Source organism: Pristis pectinata, chromosome 9 (assembly GCF_009764475.1).
Source record: "Pristis pectinata isolate sPriPec2 chromosome 9, sPriPec2.1.pri, whole genome shotgun sequence".
Taxonomy (NCBI): domain Eukaryota; kingdom Metazoa; phylum Chordata; class Chondrichthyes; order Rhinopristiformes; family Pristidae; genus Pristis; species Pristis pectinata.
This window is the reverse complement of record NC_067413.1, coordinates 59799046-59819430: the sequence shown is the minus strand read 5'-3', so window position 1 is coordinate 59819430 and position 20385 is coordinate 59799046. Positions and strand designations below refer to the sequence as shown.

Genomic DNA, 20385 nt, shown 5'->3' with positions numbered 1-20385 from the left:
TTTCGTAACGCAAAGTCTGTGCATGTGTCAAGAAATGCTAGTTGAAAAAAAGATTGTGTTTATTTATTTACTTTTCTCACATAGAGTGAATTATCCTATATCTCATATTTTTGGGTGCTGATTTGTGAATTTGGTGAGGGCAAATTTCAGTTACCCAAATGGCTGTAACACAGAGGTTGCCTGTACAGGATTCTTATTCAGATTTTATTTCTACTGTAAAATAAATGGAGAAACATGGTGGAAAAAATTGGACCCCAAAACTTAGATAATTTGAAGAAAATCAGTAAAACGAGAAAATCTTTACTTATGACTACTTATGTTACTTTTTCCTGCTATCTACACATTTTGCAAAATTCCAATGCTATTATGTTCAAAAGTGTCATCATCTATTCCAAGGTAAATCATGAATAAAAAATCTGAATGAGAAGAAAGATTACTTCTGTACAAAGTAAAATACTACAAATTATTTCTGTTTCCTTGTGTAGTTTTTCTTTTACATGTTCTTGTATGATGGTGCCTATTTAGATAAAATGTGTAAGATTGTGAGATCTACTTTGTAAAATTTTCTTGTAAGATATTTAAAAATGTGTATATTATAGGAATTTATATACTGTATCAAGCTCCTGTTATCTGTCACAATTCATCCTGTCATTTGGATAAAAAATCTCATTATATATGTACAGAGAACATATTACTCTTACTTTTATTTCTGACTAGTGATTTATAGCATTGTAATGCTAACTCTGCATTTGTCTAGAAATACATCTCTGGCTAACAATGTTAAATGTGCTGTATATTAGCATCAGTGTGTTCTACTCTACCTCCCAAATTTACCCCATTGACTATGATGGAATAAATTCCAGAAACAGAATACATCTCACTGACAAGGGATCAATTTCTAGGTTTGTATCTTTTGCCTTCCTCACCCTTTTTCTAACTTTCACTGCCTTTATGTCATAACCACAATTTTGATTTTATAGTTTCTCTTTCTACCTAAACCTCTAACCATTCCTTCCACCCAGGCCACTATCATCCTGGTACCTAAGAAAAACAAGGTAACGTGCCTTAATGACTACTGCCCGGTAGCTCTGACATCCACCAACATGAAGAGCTTTGAGAGGCTGGTCATGGCACACATTAACTCCAGCCTCCCAGACAACCTCGACCTACTGCATTTTGCCTACCACTGAAACTAGTCTCAGCAGACACCATCTCCCTGGCCCTATCTCCGAAGCATCTGGACGTAAAGACACCTGTGTTAAACTATTGTTTATTGACCTCAGCTCCACCTTCAATACTACAATTTCAACCAAACTCATTACCAAACTCCAAAACCTGGGACTCAACACTTCCCTTTGCAACTAGATCCTTGACTTCCTGACCAATAGACCACAATCAGTAAGGACAGGCAGCAACACCTCCGCCATGCTTATTCTCAACACTGGTGCCCCATAGGGCTGCGTCTTCAGCCCTCTGCTCTACTCACAACTGCATGGCCAGATTCTACTCTAACTCTATCTACAAGTTTGCAGACGATACCACTATAGTGGGCCGTATCTCAAAAATAACGATGAGTCAGAGTACAGTAAGGAGATAGAGAGCCTAGTCACATGGTGTCATGACAACAACCTTTCCCTCAATGTCAGCAAAACAAAAGAGCTGGTCATTGACTTCAGGAAGGAGGGCAGTACACAGGCTCCTGTTTATGTCAATGGTGCTGAGGTTGAGAGGATTGAGAGCTTCAAGTTCCAAGGAGTGAACATCACTGATAGCCTGTCCTGGTCCAACCTCGTAAATGCCATGGTCAAGAAAGCTCAACAGCTCCTCTATTTCCTCAGGAGGCTAAAGAAATTTGGCATGTCCCCTTTGACCCTCACCAATTTTTATCGATGCACCACAGAAAGCATCCTATCCGGATGCATCACAGCTTGGTATGGCAACTGCTCTGCCCAAGACCACAAGAAACCACAGAGAGTTGTGGACACAGCTCAGCACATCATGAAAACCAGCCTCCCCTCCATGGACTCTGTCTACACTTCTCGCTGCCTTGGTAAAGCAGCCAAAATAATCAAAGACCCCACCCACCCCAGACGTTCTCTCTTTTCTCCTTTCTCTTCGAGCAGAAGATGCAAAAACCTGAAAACACATACCACCAGGCTCGACAGCTTCTATCCTGCTGTTATAAGTCTATTGAATGGTTCTCTAGTATGATAAGATGGACTCTTGACCTTACAATCTACCTTGTTATGACCTTGCACCTTATTGTCTACCAGCATTGCAATTTCTCTGTAACTGTGACACCTCATTCTATATTCTGTATTGTTTTATTTTGTACTAACTTAATGCACCGTGTAATGAACTGATCTGTATGAACAGTATCTAAGACAAATCTTTCACTGTACCTCCGTATATGTGATAATAATAAACCAATTCACCAATTTACCAGTTTCTAATCCTTCTTCCTCTTGCACCAGCCCCCAATCCATAGTCTCTTAGCCCCTGTTACTTTCTTCCCTTCTATTCTCTAAATTTACTTTGCCCCCTTCTCCAGCATTCCTTTGGTCTCTTCTCTTATAAGGATCTAAGAAATGAAGCAGGAGTACACCATTCAGCACTTTATGGGTGCACAACTATATAATAAGATCATTGTCTATCTTTTACCTCAGTGCAACTTTCCTGTACTAAACCCATAATCCTTGATTTCATCAATACCTGGAAAATATTAAGTGAATATGCTCAACAACCGAGCCTCCACAATTCCTTTGCACAGAGAACTCAAAAGATTCATCACCTGCTGGCAGAAAAAAATTGTTCTGATCTCAATCCTAATTGCTGACTCCTCATTTGAGATAGTGACCCCTGGTTCTGATTTCCAGAAACATCATCTGTATCTATTCTGTCAAGACCTACACAAATTTTCAATTAGATCACAATTTCGAATAAGTACTGTGGCTACAAGCTGGGTATCCTGCAGTGAATGACTCTTTTCCTGATACCCCAAGGCTATGTCGCCATCTATAAGGCCCAAGACAGAAGTATGATGGAACACCTTCTACACGCCTCTGGATGAGTGCAGTTCCAACAACTCTCATGAACGCTGACACCATCCAAGGCAAAACAGCTACCAACCTAATATTCATTTTCTCCCTCAGTGGTCCACCTACAAAGTTCCCAGCAGTTACTCACTCAGGCTACACTAACAGCAACACCCCCCACCCCCACCAAACCTGCAAACTCTACTACCTAGAAGGACAAAGTTAGCAGGTGTATGGGAACATCCTCACTTTCGGATTCCCTTCTAAGTTGTACGTTATCCTGGTTTGGAAATATATCACTAATCATCACTAGATCTAAATCCTGGAATGCCCTACCCAACAGTATTGTATGACTACCTTCACCAGCAGGACTGCAGCAATTTAAAAACACTTTCTCAAGGACAATTAGGGATGGGTAATGAATACCTTAATAAATCTTAAAAACAAATAAGTTAAAGAAAACTTCCTGGCTACAGGATCTTTCCAAGCTTTTGAAGCAGATCAATACCACATCTCCAAATCTGCTGCTTACCACTGCATTAGAGAATTCACCTGGACAATATACAGTATTAGCAAAGAAATAACTTCATCTACTTTGATTTCAGTGAGGATCATCTCTCAATGATCTTTGCCATCACAATGTTTAAATGAACTGGCATTACAAAACATGAAACTGCACTATTAAATTTAATAAAGAAGACAAATCCTGTGAGAAAAATTGTATTAAGTAAAGAATGTCCCATTGCGCAATCTTATCCATTGTCTTGAATTTCTCATTTTCTTTCCTCGTGTGTAGTTCTCCTGGCAACAGCAGCCTTCATACATAAGTGATCATACTTCATATGTTAGTCTGGACAATGGGAGTGATTTTTACATCCCCATCACTATGTTTGCACTGGGGCAGAAGTGAGGTTAAAATGGTATGACTTGTGGAAGTGCAAGTGTCCCATCTGTCCAATGAGCTATGGGGAGTTCCGGTGTGGATTTCGATATTGACAGCTTGATGTCTTGCAAAGAACAGCTGGGAGCATCATAAGTAAATGTTAATCAGGGTCAAATTACTTGGTTGTGATCTACCAGGTTCTCCATCTCCATCTCTCACCCCTGGTGCCACTGAGAAAAGCATCTTCTACTTATTTCTATCTTAAATGGATTGCCCCTTAATTTGAAATGATCGCCCTGGTTCTATATTTCCCCTATGAGGGAATCCTCCCAGCATCCACCTTGTCAAACCCCCTCAAAAAATCTTATACAATTCAAAAGATCACCTCTCATTCTTCCAAACCCAACCTGCTCAACCATCCTTCACAAGTCAATCCTTTATTCCAGGAATCAATCTAATGAACCACCTCTGAAAGTGAGAGTTAACTGTATGTATAACTCAGTATGTGCTCTCACATATTGAGTACTACATACTCAATATACTACATGGATACATACAATATAATACTACATACACAAACCACATGGAGTTTGAGGAGATTTGGAATGTCACCAAAGACTCTTGCAAATTTCTACAGATGTACAGTGGAGAACATTCTGACTGGTTGCATCACCACCTGGTATGGAGGCTCCCATGTACGGGATCAAAAGAGGCTGCAGAGGGTTGTAGACACAGTCAGCTTCATCACGGGAACAACCCTCCCCGCCATTAAGGACATCTTCAAGAGGCAGTGCCTCAAGAAGACGGCATCCGTCATTAAGGACCCTCACCACCCGGGACACGCCCTCTTCACGTTACTACCACTGGGGAGAGGTACAGGAGCCTGAAGACCCACATTCAATATCTCAGGAACAGCTTCTTCCCTTCTGCCATCAAATTTCTGAATGGTCCATGAACACTACCTCATTATTTCTCTTTTGCATTATTTATTTATTTTTGTAACTTATAGTAATTTTTATGTCTTTATGCCTTGCACTGTACTGCTGCCGCAAAACAACAAATTTCATGACATATGTCAGTGATAATAAGCTTGATTCTGATTCACCAACTATAATAGCAAAGCTTCCCTATTTTTATATACTCTATCTTTACTAGGTAATAAAGACCAACATTTTGTTTGCTTTCCTGATTTTTTACCACACTCACATTGCTGGCTTTCTGTGTTTCATGTACAAGAATCCCACTTGTTACGGATTAGGTTACTATTTGGTGAATGTCCCTTTAAGACATAGTACAGTAGTGTGTGTGTGTGTGTGTGTGTGTGTTTGTGTGTGTGTGGTGTCATTACGACAACAACAGGAGATAACGACGTGCTGACGTTTTGGTTCAGTCAGGAAAGAGTGAGAGGAAGAGAGAGACACTGCCTGCTGGTCTATGTATCGATGGATGAAAAATAATAACTGTCTCTGTCACAACAATCAACGGATGGATTTTTGGAATAATCCAGTGGAGTCCACTTTGTCATTAATCTGTAAAAGGAAACAGGTATTTCTGTGGATGGCCACGTCTCGAATGCCTTTCGGGGTGGCAGATACTTCGGAACAAAGGAATGGAGATCATCAGTGATTGAGGTGTTGTATGGGTTCCATCATGGAACATCTGGATTTCGTAATTTCTCTCTATTCTCTCTCTACATTTTTTCTTCAGTCAACGGTGGTTTTGCAAAAGCCTTTGCTCACGTTTCACCTTACGGCTTGCTGAACTGAACTTTGAGAACTATTCCTGGACTTAGAGTTTGGTTTTGGGGGTTAATGTTTAATATCTAACATTTTTACTTTTAACATACTAACATTTTTACTTTTATTTTTCTTACTATCATAAGTAGTTATTAATAAAATAGTTTCTAACACTTATACATGACTCGGTGTGTTTCTTTTGTTGTTGGTACGTAACACACCTCACATCAACATTCTGTAATCTCTCCCAATTTGGGTTGCGTTAGGATTTTCTATATATCCTAATACTCCTTCTATAATGAATTCCACCATTTGATAGATGTGAAGTACCTTGCCTCAGAGTTTTCCATTCTTTGGTTTCTCCTCCTTTCTTAATAGTGGTTCTACATTTGCACTCTTCCAGTCCACTGCATCTTAGGTCTGAGGGAGCTTTTAGTCCAAGTAGTTTATGTTGTACTTTTTCTCTAATGATAATGATTGTTCCTAAATTCCTCTCTCTGTCTTGCACAAAGCCCTGTATGCACATCGTCACTGTTCACCTGATAATGCACTCAAATTGAAAATTACCCTAATAATTCTTCACAGGCTCCTTAAGAGCAAATACAAAAAATTCAGTCTCCATGGCTAGGGATTAGCTCCATGCCCAAGTACTAACACCCACCCCAATTCATGATCACAGACGCCTGATTATAAACACCTATCCTGACCAATGATCACAGCCCTCCTTTCTCAATACTGCACCCCCAGCCCAAATGATGATTGCAGTCTACTCTATCAGTTTACACAGTGTTGGATACCTGTTTCTGTTTGAGTGACTTCCTGCTAGATGACTTAAAGGGATCTCACTGAGCAGTTCCCAGATTAGTCTGGGAATCAGATTCAGGGAGATCTCCTGTAGTAATTTACATATTCTTATTTGAGACCCCAGTCCACTTTAGTGATATGCATTCTATCCACACCAGCAACCTCTCCCCTTCACAATTAACTCCAAATATTGAAACTCACTCCAATTAACAATCAAAAAACCATCCTGACCAGTGATCTGAATATCACCCCCTTGGCCCAACTGATGACTGCAATCCACACTATTAGATTACATCCTTCTGCATTACTTACCCCCAACTCTTCCTGTGATCATAAACTTGGGCAGCATACACAATGAAATTTCCTGACAGTGTGCTAGCAAACAAAGTGGCCATCAGTTTGCTGAGCTATGACAGGTAAATTCGCCTCTGCAGGAGCTGTTGGAATTCCACACTCTTGTATTAACATAAGCACCTTTCAGAATATTTGGACACCTGAAACATTCCTCACTCAGGAAATTACTTTTCATATACTTGTGGGTAATTTTGATAGTGTGTGATAGCACAAAGAGAGTACTGACAAATTTAGTCAAAATTATTATTTGCGGTAAATGCAGTATACAGTATAAATGCTTCTGTATACAATTAGAATCCAAATTTGAGAAATGGCCAATTAAACTAATACGATACTGTTTGTTCAATGATAAATTAGGCCTAGAACATTTTGAAAACTCCCAAGCCTCTCTTTGAAGGGTGTTTGAGATTGTTTATGTCCAAATTAAACAGCAATCATAACCTTGATTTAAACAACAGCTGTGTATTATACAAAATCATCTTATGTGATGCCTTGAGCCAATTAAAACAAAAGTGAGCACTTTCATGACTGGACTTTGTAATGTCTATGGGATGTGCGTACATGCCTGCAGATATGGTTAGGTACTTCAAGAGAGAATTGAATAAACATATGGTGAGGAAAAATGTGCAAGGCTATGGAGAAGGGGCCAATAGTGGAATTAGTGAGTTGCTCTGACTGAGAGGCAGCAAAGATATGAAGGGTTGAATGGCCTCATCCAGTGATGTAAGCATTCTATCATTCTATGATCTATGAGAATTATAATTTGCATCTGACAACAATGGAGAACTCAAATAAGTAATAGTTTGTTAGATTCTAATATCTGCAACCAAACAATTGAATGCAAATTATTTCATTTGTTAATATATTTCATCATACAACTGTAAATAATCAACTTTTGCACCACCAAGCCAAACTTAATTCAAAATCAACACTTTGGCTGTGTGAGTTGTAATTTAGGATAATGTTTAAATAACTTTGTTGCTGTTAAAATGTGATTAACATAAAATTATATACAGCTACCCATTGCAAAGATCTTTCAGGCATTTAGGAAGTTTAAAAGTTTCCCTTGATTGCAGACAGTATAAATAGTTTTTGTTCTTGAACCAAAAATTCACACGTACCTTTGAAAAACACAAATTTTCCATCAGGCCGTTCGTAAACTGCATCAATATTAGATGGCAAACCTCTCCAGAAATAGGCAATTTGCATGGGGTAACCATCCAAAACTTTGTTGTTCCGAACTCGCCAAAACCATTGGTCCTGCAATTGGAGAGTTTATTGGTTAAATATAACCATTCTTTAGTACATGTGTTCACCGTGTTAAAAGGCTGTATGTATCTGACAATGTAAACAAGAAAGAAAAAACAAAATGGTATAAAGGCCTTTGATATGAGTGTGCTTGAATACACAATTATGTAGGGACTCGGTAAGACCTTAGCTGGAGTACTATGTACAACTTTGGTCTCTTTACCAAAAGAGGATGTACTTGCCATAGAGAGTGTGCAGAAAATATTCATTAGACTGATTCCAGAATAATAGGTTTGCTTTATGAGGAGAAATTGAGTAGACCAAGTCTGTGTTCTCTGGAGTTTAGAAAAATGAGAAGAGATCTCATTGAGACTTACTAAATTTTTTATCAGGGCTTGATAGGGTGGATGCAGGGAAGATGAGTTCCCAGGTGAAACATCTAGAACTGGGGGACACTAACTCAGAATATGGTGTATGCCATTTAGCACTGAGATGAGCAGAAATTTCTTAACTCAGAGGGTGGCAAATCTTGGAATTTTCTATCTTGCAATCATTAAGTTCATTCAAAACAAAGACTGATAGATTTCTAGATATTATGGGAATTAAAGGATCTGGGATAAATACAGGAAAAAGGAGTGCAGAGTTAGTAGATCAGTCTTGATCCTGACAAATAGCATAGCAGGTTTGAATGATCAAATGGCATATTCTTGCTTCTATTTCTTAAAGTCTTATGTTCTTAATTGCAAGTGCTGGATATTCAAAATAAAGGAAGTAGTTTTAACCTAACTCAGTGAGAAATTGTCCATTTTATAGCAAATGAAAAATGACATTGCTAGAGTAAAATGACCTCAAGAATGGAAAATAATTGTAACACAGTTTTCACATAGCATTTTATGTTACTTAATTCATTCATTTTCTTCATAAAGCGTATCTTTTGTTTTATTTTCCTGTCTTTTTATCACTAATCATCTGAAATGATTGACCATCTTTCAGATTTTATATCTGATTTCAGTTATACACATAATGTTGCCTTGTTCCACTGTACTTGCTGTGGGTTTGTATGGTTTCTAGTTTTATTATTTACAGGATATTTTGGTTGTTCCATACCTTTGCAAAAAGTGCTATTCTTTGCATCAATGATGTCAATATAACTAAAAACTCTCCTTTTGTGCTTTAAAATTTCCTCCTAGTTTTAACAAATTCAAGTTGAAAAATACCGAAGAGGGCTTTATGTTCATATATTTGCCTTTCACCACTTCATTAATGGAGGAATGAATATTCTCTAATAGTTTAAGAAGTCCAATTTACTCTTCTGTTTTTTTCCACTGCCTTCACAGTTATATGCTCTCATTCAAAATCAAAATTACACCAATTATTTTGAAGAAGTCATGGAAGGCAGAATTCTGATGATCACTTGAGTTACACTACAGTTTCCATGGAAAATTTAAATTCACATAAAACAATTTTTTACTATCAGTTCTAAACACTAAAGTTGGGTACAAAGATCGGCAAATAACTTATTCAATTGCTACGTAGAGATCACATAGCATTAGCAACAATATTTTATCAAAGTTACAGTTTTACCATGCTTCTTAAATCCTTTTATAATTTTTATTCATATTGCTACAAATTTCCCAAAAATGCTTTCACATATTTTTTCAGGAACTCCAATATGTGTTCAATACTACACTAAATGCCTCACCGCCTAGTAGCCTCAAACAACATGGAGGGCAGGAAGGGCAGGATATCAACTTCTCCATGATCACTTACAAGAATGTTTTGTTACACACATGAAAATCTAATTACTTCATTATGGAGTAGAGGAAACAAATTATATGTATGGAAATCTGAAATCAAAAGTTATGGGCTAAATAATCTGTAAGGCCAAGATTTCAGTGGGACCACTATAAAATGGAATCCAGACCATACTGGTGGTGTTTTAGCCATCTGAAGGACTTAGAACTGAGGCCAAGCAGCGGCCAGTTGCAGCCAGCTAATTAATTATAGGGCCAGATTGGCTCTGAACTGGACCTTTTTACATCTGTTCTCTATCTGGAATATGGGCATAATGCAATCCAGTTTAGTCCTTGTGATCTTCTGGTTGGAATAAAGGACTTGATTTTTAACTGTTTTCCCTTCATTCGATATAAGTAAAATCTAATATCTCATGACAGTAAAAAGATGTGGACACTTGTTTGCTTTCGAAACAAAAAAAATAAAGCAGAGAAATATATATTTTTTAGTTTATCTCTGAATCATATAAAAGTCAGTCTCATTTTCAAATTCAATAGCATGGGGATATGATTATTGTTCTTTATTTTGTATGTGTGGTGAATTTTGCATTAGCAGGCCCACAATCAAAATGATGGTTGATGTGCCATGCAATGACCCATTGGCACCCTATTAATTTGTACCAAAAATCTCTTCAGTCAGGTTTTTGTCTGTTTTTGTTGGCTGATTAAGTCAGTGGGGAATTACATTAGCTGATCCATACCACTTCCCTTAGTTCTTTCAACAATACTTTTTACCAATGTAAGAACTTCAAGTAATTCTGAAAGACACTTTCCTTCAGTGTTATAGACCTCATGTGGCAGAGTAAAAGTGACAGTGGCTCTTTAACTGAATTACAATGGACTTTTCATCCCCCGAAGCAGTGAAGAGAACTTAATGTGACAATGTCAGTTCTTTTCCCAGTGCACAGGTTCTGAAAACCTGATGTTGCAGAAAATCTTGTACTACACATCCTTCTAAATAATTCATTGCGTTGCAAAGTATGCTGTCTATGTGTTACAAAACAGATTTGTATATTTGACATGTATGTAATCTCCAGGCAATTTAGGGATTTTACCCGTATATTTCTGCTTGGTATTTTGCCAGTATTATTGAACAAAATTAAAATAGACAATAAGATTAGAAATTGCATTATTAATTCAGACTGTGAGTAAACCTCTAAAATATGAGTCATGAGTCACCTTGCGGGAATTCTAAATATGTAAAAGTGTTAATGAAGGCATAGTTTACACAAACAGTCTTGTATAGATCCTTGAAGGTGGCAACACAGGCAGACAACATGGTTAGGAAGGCATATGGGATATTGGCCTTCATTCATCAGCAAACTGACTAGAGAAGTAGGGAGGTTATGCTTCAGCTTTTTAATACCTTGATTAAACCTAAGGTGGAGTAGTGCATGCAGTTCTGATCTTAAGAGGGGACATGATTGATGTATATAAAATTATGAGTGGTATAGATAGGGTAGACTGCAGGAAACTTTTCCCAATATAAGAGGTAGATAAAAATAGACAGCAAAGGTTTAGGGTAAAGGGGAAGAGATTGAGAGGGGATATGAGGGAAACTTCTTCACCCACAGACTGTTAAGTAACTGGAATGCACTGCCTGAAAGAGTGATTGAAGCTGGGTCACTGACAGCATTTAAGAAGTGTCTAGACAAGTACTTGAATCACTTGGGCATAGAGGACTATAGACCAAGTGTTGGGTGATGGGAATAATATGGAAGGGTGCCTGCTGGTCTGTATGGATGAGTTGGACCGAATGGCCTGTTTCCATGCTTTACGATTCAATTGTTCAATGTATTATTTACTGCCATTTGACTGCACTAATGTTGGCATACAACAATTACATTGTGGTTCCTGTAATCACTTATACATTTTTTGCAATAATCCCTGAGGACAAATGAACAGTCAGAAATTCCCTTTGGATGGCAAACCTGCTCAGTGCTTTTATAGAAACGATGAATTCTGGTTTAAGACTTTGATAAATCTCATGTCAAATTAGAAAATCAACAAAGGAAAAAAATAAAAGGATTAAAGTGGAAACAAAGTAAAATGAAAACAATATTTTGACTAACATTGATTTTTCTTAGACTGCAAATGCTTTAAATATGCTTCAGGTGTTTTAATCTCAAATGCTTAAGGTGTAATTTCTCATTTTCCTAACAAGAATTTCTTCCTAAAATATCAAAAAAAACTCATCCTTCTTTTAGCATGTTATTGAGACTACTGGAATATTTCAGTGTTTTTCTTTCATTTTAATTTTTCAACATCTTGTCTTTCTTTCAGTTTGGTTGTGTTCAATGTTTCTAACCAGCTTTTGACTTGCTACTTTGCTCATTGTATTACAAGATTTAAATCACCTTCTCCATGGGGAGCTGTATTTGCCGAAGATGGCTGAAAAGATTGAAGAAAGAATGTTGCAGCAGTTTTGTGCAGCTCTTTTCCAAAATGGTTCCATGTTGCGTGAACAGGATTAGTGAATTTACTTAATGATCCACTTGAAGCCATACTTTATAAACACATTCAGAGCTGAAATCCTCACCAAATACCACTAGAGAAGCATCATGTACCATTTCTCCCATCCATGGAATGAAAAGGTTGACTTTGCTTTCAGGTCCAGACTCAGCACTGTGCAAGCAGATCACAAACAAACAGAGAGCACAAAGCTGTCCCAAAAGTGGGCTCAGACATCATCTATAGGCTTAGGGAGAGCTCTTGATGCCTATCATGCCTGTAAGAAGAAGAAATCCCAACAGAAAATGAACATAGATCACCAGCAGCTGCCCTTAGCTTCATTTCGGAATAGGATGTAGATCAGCCGTTAGGAGGGCTGATTGTTAGGACTGGGTGTGGTGTCAGGGAATGCAATCCTGGCTCCATCAAAAATGTAATTCTTTTGTAGGAGGTACAAGAAAAAAAATTACGGATCGAGTTAACAAGAGTAAGATCTCATATCTATCCAGGATGCCTACAAATGTTCCATATGAGAGTAGCAGAGTGACAAATGCTTGTGTATATATCTGGCACAGCTAATTTGGTAGACTTTGCTCCCTTCTTATGCCTAGATATGGATAGACCCATTCCTGTGTTTTTATCTATTGCTTTGAGATATTAACCATCACTTGGGCCATTGAAGCATGTAGTGAATCTATGATTTTCCCAATGGAATCTTGATAAGATTTCTGTAAGTTATTTTGTAGCTTCAGGAATCACACAAGTAAAATATTTGCAATACAAAGTAATCAGACATCAAGGTAAATATACCAAAAATCTTTTACAACTAGATGCATTCTTTAATTATATTCCTCAATACTTTACATGAGAAATATACAGAAAATAAACATATATCTAAAAAAGGGCATTACTTTCATGGAGGAAAATGGGGTTTCTGGAGCAGCTAAGAATAGCTTAACGTGGCTATGGAATTGGTCTGCTTCCATTTGGATATTTCCCCAGTGGCTCTTGTGGCAATAACTTTAATCCTTTATTTCTTTGAACAAATTATTTTGAATAAAATCGGTTTGGTACTCCCTAATCTGATATCTGCTTTTATCTCTCTAAGCATATTTTGCAAACTGCCTTCCAAGACTATAAATGTAGGACCTTGGTAAAGAAAATGAACGATAATCCTAATAGCGTTGGCCACAAGGTTTCTGCAAATCACATGCATAATTGTGAACAAAGAAATTCTGATGTCTCTTTCAAAAATTGTGGATCTCAGAGCTATACTGTACAATGAAGAAGAATCATCTCACAGTCAATGCTTCTCTTACAGTCAGATGGCAGAAGTGGGCCATTGGGATCAGTGCGTTCATTCATCTAGATAGTGATGAATGGGGTTTTCCAAAATACTTATCTCTTATACACTTTAAGGCTGTAAGGCGAGGATATCGACTGGAATGACAAATAATGACACAGATTTTGAAACATCTTAGTTGCAAGGGCCATCCTTGTACATGATTAATTTCTGTACAAGAAAGGAACATGGTGTGGCCAAGAGATTGATGTTCTCCTGAAAAGGTGTGCTATATGGCCTTATGCAGAGTTCCAAATAACAGTTTCAGGGTGGGTCCTCCCTAACAAATTTCCATCGTGCCTAAGGCCTACTGAACTGTTGCTATGCATTCCCATTCACGCACCATAGAATGTACAACGAAAAATATGGCAGCCACAACTCAGACCAGATCTGGAGAGTTAATTGTCAGAAGGGTGATGGGGGAAGGGGACTCAATTGGAAAGTTTAGAGGGTGAATATTGGGGGTTTCATGGAGTTGAAAAGATTGGGGAGGTGGGGGAAATTGATAAGTTAGTTATTAGGAGATCAACCTGTTAAGTCTGAGAATAATCAGAGAGCCGAGCCTGATTTAATGGGTAAGGGGGAGGGTGATTGAAACATGCATGTGAAATTAAAATAGAAGCTGAAATAACAAACACTAATCTTTAAAACATAAGAACAAATATTATTTCAAAATCCAAAATATTTTTAAATAGTTATCAGAAATTGCAATCCACATACATAAGATTAGATCTTTTACGGTCAGAGAGTTTGCCAAATAGTAGTTCTAGCTTAGAATGCCATTTATAGCTCATAGGTCATGGGATGTCTGCTACACTACAGCTCAAGTCCAACCTTACTTAAACTTAAATAAGCTATTGACAGCTCATCATTACTAGAAGACAGTATTCACTAGTACAAAGCAATAAACAAAGCACGATGTATTCTAGTCAGCTACTGTGTTACATTTGCAAAAATTTTCCTTAAGCATTTGTAGACTCACCAAACAAACCTATTCTCTTAAGCCTGGGAACTAAAATGGAAAATGTAATATTTTTAACTGTGCTTTAAATCAGGCAGCAAAATAGACTATCAACAGTTGCAATACTTCATTGCTGCCGCTGCTGATCATGCTTATGATAAATGATATAGTTGACTCACTTTAACTAGAATCTGTATACTAGTGATGTCGACGACAACTTTTTCCCAAGTTTTGTTCATTAATTGATAGGATACATGCAAAGAATATTCTCCCAGCTTGTGTTACTGATATAAATGTACTCAACAGAACCAGTCTTTTCCAAATACTAACGTACAAATCAATGCAAAGATCAGGAGGAAGAGTGGCATCTTTGGAAACAGCGAAGAAGCAAAGTGTTGAGTAAACATATAAGAACCCAAGAATGAGGACCTGAAGTAGGCTATTTTGTCCTTTATATCCACTTTGTTCTTGCATTATATCATGTTTCTGCATTATTCCCACATCACTCGATTCCTGCTGTACATAAGTTTCTAATTATTGCCATCTTGATCAGACTTAAGGATGGAGCATCCATTATTTTGGGGTGGAAAATAGTTCCCTGAAAGTGGCAACACAGGTAGACAAGGTGGTGAGGAAGGTGCTTGGCCTTTATCGGCCAAAACATTGAGTATAGGAGTTAAGATGTCATGTTACAAATTATTGGTTAGGCCATACTTGAGTATTGTTTCCACCCTATAGGAAGGATGTGATTGAGCTAGCGAGGGTGCAGAAGAGATTCACAGAAATGTTGCCTGCACTGGAGGGCTTGAGTTATAAGGAGAAATTGAACAGGCTGGGACTGTATTCCCTGGAACGAAGGAGGCTAAAGGGTGACCTATTAGAGGTTTATAAAATTATGAAGGGCATAGATAGCAGATAATTACAGTTTTTTTCCCCCAGGTATGGGAGTCTAAAACCAGAGGGCATAGGTTTAAGGTGAGAGGGGAAAGATTTAAAGGAGATCTGAGTGGCATGTTTTTTCACACAGAGGGTGATGGATATATAGAATGAGCTGCCAGAGGAGGTGATAGAGGCAGGTACAATTACAATGTTTAAAAAACATTTGGATATGTTCATGATAGGAAAGGTTTGGAGGGATATGGGCCAAATGCAGGCAAATGGGATTAGTTTAGATAGGCATCTTGGTCAGCTGAAGGGCCTTTTTCCATGCTGTATAACTCTATGAATCTATGAATCAATCACCAAATACTTGAAGAATCACAACAGCATAAAGCTAAAATGCAATAAATGGATGATCCCTATATAAAATGTTGGTGGGAGAATCTTTTTGATGCTGCATGTATTTAAGGGAGGGCATTGGCTGAAGTGTTAAGCTACAACATGTTGAATCAAATAAGTGTTGTACACTGATTGATGCTGCAATCTGCTTTACCAGAATTGTGAATTTGTGCATGAACTCTTCATATTGGTAAGCATCTGACATAGGAGTCATTTTGATATCTAATGGGTAGCCATAGCAACAAAGAAACATAACTTCTGATCTTAATTTCTTGGCACTTAAGTCTAATACTCCAAAACCTTTCATAATAATGGATAATGTATTAAATTATTCTAATACTTCAAATGTATGGCTGTGGATTAATTGGGATTTAAAAATATTAAAAAATACTTAAATCTGACCACAACTTCCCTCCAATCTGTCCAATTCCATTTTAAGTGGGTGGTTAAGGCACACTCAGGAGGTAGTTGATCATTCAAGTATTCCATTTTAACATTTGCCCCGACTTTCCAAGTTTCCTGGGCACTGGGAAACACACGTTAAAGTGAGGTGAAAACAGCTGGATCCAATAGGAAAGTGCCCCTCAAATGCATTGTCACTTACCTGCTGGTTTCAGCTCACTTCTTTCCTTATTGCCACCATGATCAATCATCCCTATCAAGGCAAGATCTCTCAATGACAGGATCTTTCAGTCTTTGTACTCTGATGTCACTGATTTCCACTCCCTCCCAGTCTTCCCATGTCTCCCTCACCCCCTTTCCCCACCTTATGAATATGTTTTTTTAATGTCTCCAATCTTTCAGTGTGACTGCAGTCCCTCCATTGTCACTCAGATGACCACTCAGTGTGACTCCAATCCATAAATCCCCAATGTTTCTGACTAATACTGTTAACACATGCTCGCACCCCCTCTCCCTCTCCAACATCCCCAGTGACTCCAACACCTTGGACCAATTCACGGACCACAAAACGGCATTCATCCCTCCCACCCCCCTCATTCTTCAGCTGCAGCCTGGTGCCACAGCCTCCCTCACTCCAAAATCGGATAGCCTCTTAATCTGATCACCTGTGACCAGGAAGCAGGGACTGAAAATATTAATTGCATCCTGCCATTACATCTGGCATTTCCTTAGGGAAAAGCATTCCTACTCCTTTCCTGCCTCCAAATTGATATTAACAGTAAATCTTATCCTGTTAATATTTATGTGTGTTCTCCTCAAATAACTATGCACCATGAAATAAAGCACAGATTTAGCTCTGGAAAGGCTAGCTGAAATGTTGATTGAACCCTGTCAATTGGAGTGGACTGGCTCAGTATACTGCTGTTGGTTAGCCAAAGGCAAATTCATTTAGATTAGTAATAATTTATATACTTTAAGTATATTTTTAACATAGATTGAATATTTTTAAAGTGTTTTAATGGAATTGATGTTTTAAATAACTCGAGAGAAAAGATGGAAAGCTGCTCACATAAGATGAGTTGTGAGAATAATAGTTCCTGATGACAATTAAATTTGCCATTTTTCTGACCTTGAAGCTTGACAGCTTTAAAACATTAAACAACACCAGTCATGGCAGCTATAGTAAAAGAGAGATGCTTTTGGAATAAAATGGATATCTTTTCTTTCCCTACATTATAAGCAACCACAATAAAAAATGTCATTGATTGTGAATTGCTTTGCAGCATAATGAGGTGAAAAGCATTTTGTAAATGGACGTTCTTTCATTTTTTATCACTTAGGTAACCGTTATATACTATTGCTGCATTAATACTGATAATGAGATGCAGGTACTATTTAGCTAATTATCGTCTTTTGAATCACTGACTAATGTATGCAATAATCTGTATATTCGTCATTTTATTGGGAAAAATGAATATTGGTCAAGAATATACTTGTTCAAATTAAACCTTCAATTGCACATTAAAATAAGGTACAATGTTATCAGTTTCATCAAATAAAATAGCAATAAAGTCTTACTCGAAAATAATTTTCCTTGTCAGAACAGTTCATTACTGTAAAGTCATTGTGCAAAAACATACATCAAGCTTCATTAGTAATTTTCTTTAGATGCCCTAAAAGATGTCATTCTAGAAGACAGGGACGGTCTCATTCATGGGAAATATTTTTTCTACCAACTGATGCAACAATAATTTTGGCTCTACAGATGCAGTGGGGTAAAAATGTGTATTCTATTGCACTAAATGTGCGGAATAGAATAACTTGCACATTTTATTCCATTTCCAAAATTTGATACCATTGCTATATTTGCTCTTAAAGAGTTGAGTAGAATCTCCACTTCCTGCTGCTATAAAACTCTTGAATGGACCTCTTATATGATGAACTCTTGATATCTTAATTTACCTCACCATGGCCCTTGCATTTTATTTGTCTACCAGCACTGTACTTTAGCTGTAACTGAAATGCGATATTCTACATTCTGTTTTGTTTTCCTTTTGCACTATCTTGATGTACGTATGTGTGGAATGATCAATCCAGGTGGCATGCAAACAAAAGCTTTTCACTATATCTCAGTACATGTGTCAATAATAAACCAATTACCAACAGAACATGGAAACAGGGCCTTGATCTGATTATGCCCATGTCACCTATACAGCATCTATACTAATCCCAATTCCCACCACTTGGACCATAACTTTCTATGCCATGGTGTTTCAAGTGCTCATCTAAATACTCCGTAAATGTCGCGAGAGTACCTGCTTCAACCACCTCCTCAGGCAGTGCATTCTAGGTGCCAACCACCCACTGGGTCAAAAATTTCTTCCTCAGATCCCTCTAAACCTCTTACCCCTTACCCTAAACCTATGTCTTCCAGTTTTAGACACCTCTACTATCGAGAAAAGTTTTCTACCATCTACCCTGTTTCTGCCCCTTACAATTATGTATACCTCTCTCAGGTCCCCCCACCCCATAGCTTTCTTCACTACAAGGAAAACAAATCCAGTCTCTCCTCATAACTGAAATGCTCCATCCCAGAAACATCCTGGCAATCTCCTCTGTATCCTCTCCGTGCAATCACATCCTTCCTGTAATGTGGCAACCAGAATTGTGTTCTGACTAAAGTTTTATACAGTTGTAGCATAACTGCTCTGCTTGTACAGTATATTTTACGCCCCCTGTAAATGAAGACAAGTATCTCCTCTGCCTTCTTGACTACCTTTTCTATCTGTGTTGTGGCCTTCAGGAATCCTTGGATTTGTACACCAAGTTGTCTCTGTTCCTCAGTACTTCCTAGGGTCCTACCATTCATTGTATATATCCTATCTTACCAACTAGAAATTCAATCAAGAATGTGTGTGACGACATAATTCCTCACGTAACAACTCCCTTGGTGCATTGCATGGAAGTTGGTCCTTGCTTACTTGGGGCACCTTCACAGAACATAGAACATGGAATACAGAACAGTACAGCACAGGAACAGGCCCTTCAGCCCACGATATCTGTGCTGAACACAATGCCAAATTTAGCTAAGTCTCTTCTGCCTGTACATGATCCATTTCCCTTCATTGCCTGCATATTCATATGTCTACTTAAAAGCCTCTTAGACACCACTATTGTGTCTCCTTCCACCACTCCCCCCGTTCCAGACACCTATCATGCTCTGTGTAAAAAACTTGCCCCGCACATCTCCTTTAAACCTTCCCCATCTCACCTTATGTCTTGCGTGTGGAGGTAATCCTAAAGCCTCAGTCTAGAGAAAATGCAGGTAAATACAATAACTATCTAAACACTTGGACCACACCCATTCCCTACAATAGCACAAACCCCAACAACTCCTGTGGTCTTGAATCCATCGTGATTTGTGTTCCCCTGCCCCTGCAATCCACACCCTTTTGCTGCCATTAGAGGTCCCCACAACAGAATCCCAATCCTGCCCCTGATCCCTCACCAGACTATCCCTTTCCTGCTCCTGAATGACAGTCAAATTTCCTCCCACTCCACTCCCTACCACTAGGAGTGTGCTTGTTGCCTTTTTTCCATTCCCTTAGCAGTCATGTGTCTGATCCCTTCTCATTCCCCCAACATCACCAATCTGTCCAATCCCTACTCATCACCTGTTCTGCAAATTGCAGTGTGTCTGATCCCTTCACCCACCACCAACACCAACAGTGTGTCCATTCCTTCCCTCTAAACAACACTAAGAGCATCTGTATGCCCTTCCCTCTGGTACCCCTCCATCAACAGAAGAAGACAGCACAGGAACAATGCCGACAGCTGAATTGAGGATCCTCCCCACTATACTGGCCACAGGCCAAATTTATCTGTGGCTTACCTCCTGAGGTCAGATTCAGGAGACTGGGTGACACATTTCCAATCTTGAAAATAAGCAGTGCCTGGTAAATTGCAACCAAGGTTTTGGATACAAAAAGTTGGCAAATGGATTTAAGGTAGGGAGCAAAGATTTAGCGAATGGAGTATAATGTGGGAAAAGGTTGGAAGAATACATAAACAGAGTATCGGTAAAATGGGGAGTGACTC

General features: G+C 38.3%; 1 protein-coding gene across 2 annotated transcripts in view; it reads right to left on the bottom strand.

Annotated features, from left to right (window-relative positions):
* The window catches only part of LOC127574165 (matrix metalloproteinase-16-like), a 188997-nt gene that overhangs the window by 33982 nt on the left and 134630 nt on the right, over positions 1 to 20385 (bottom strand). For both annotated transcript variants that reach the window (XM_052022935.1, XM_052022936.1), the window contains exon 7: positions 7934 to 8072. In XM_052022935.1, coding sequence (XP_051878895.1) covers positions 7934 to 8072 — 139 coding nt within the window. The remainder of the gene's footprint in view (positions 1 to 7933; positions 8073 to 20385) is intronic.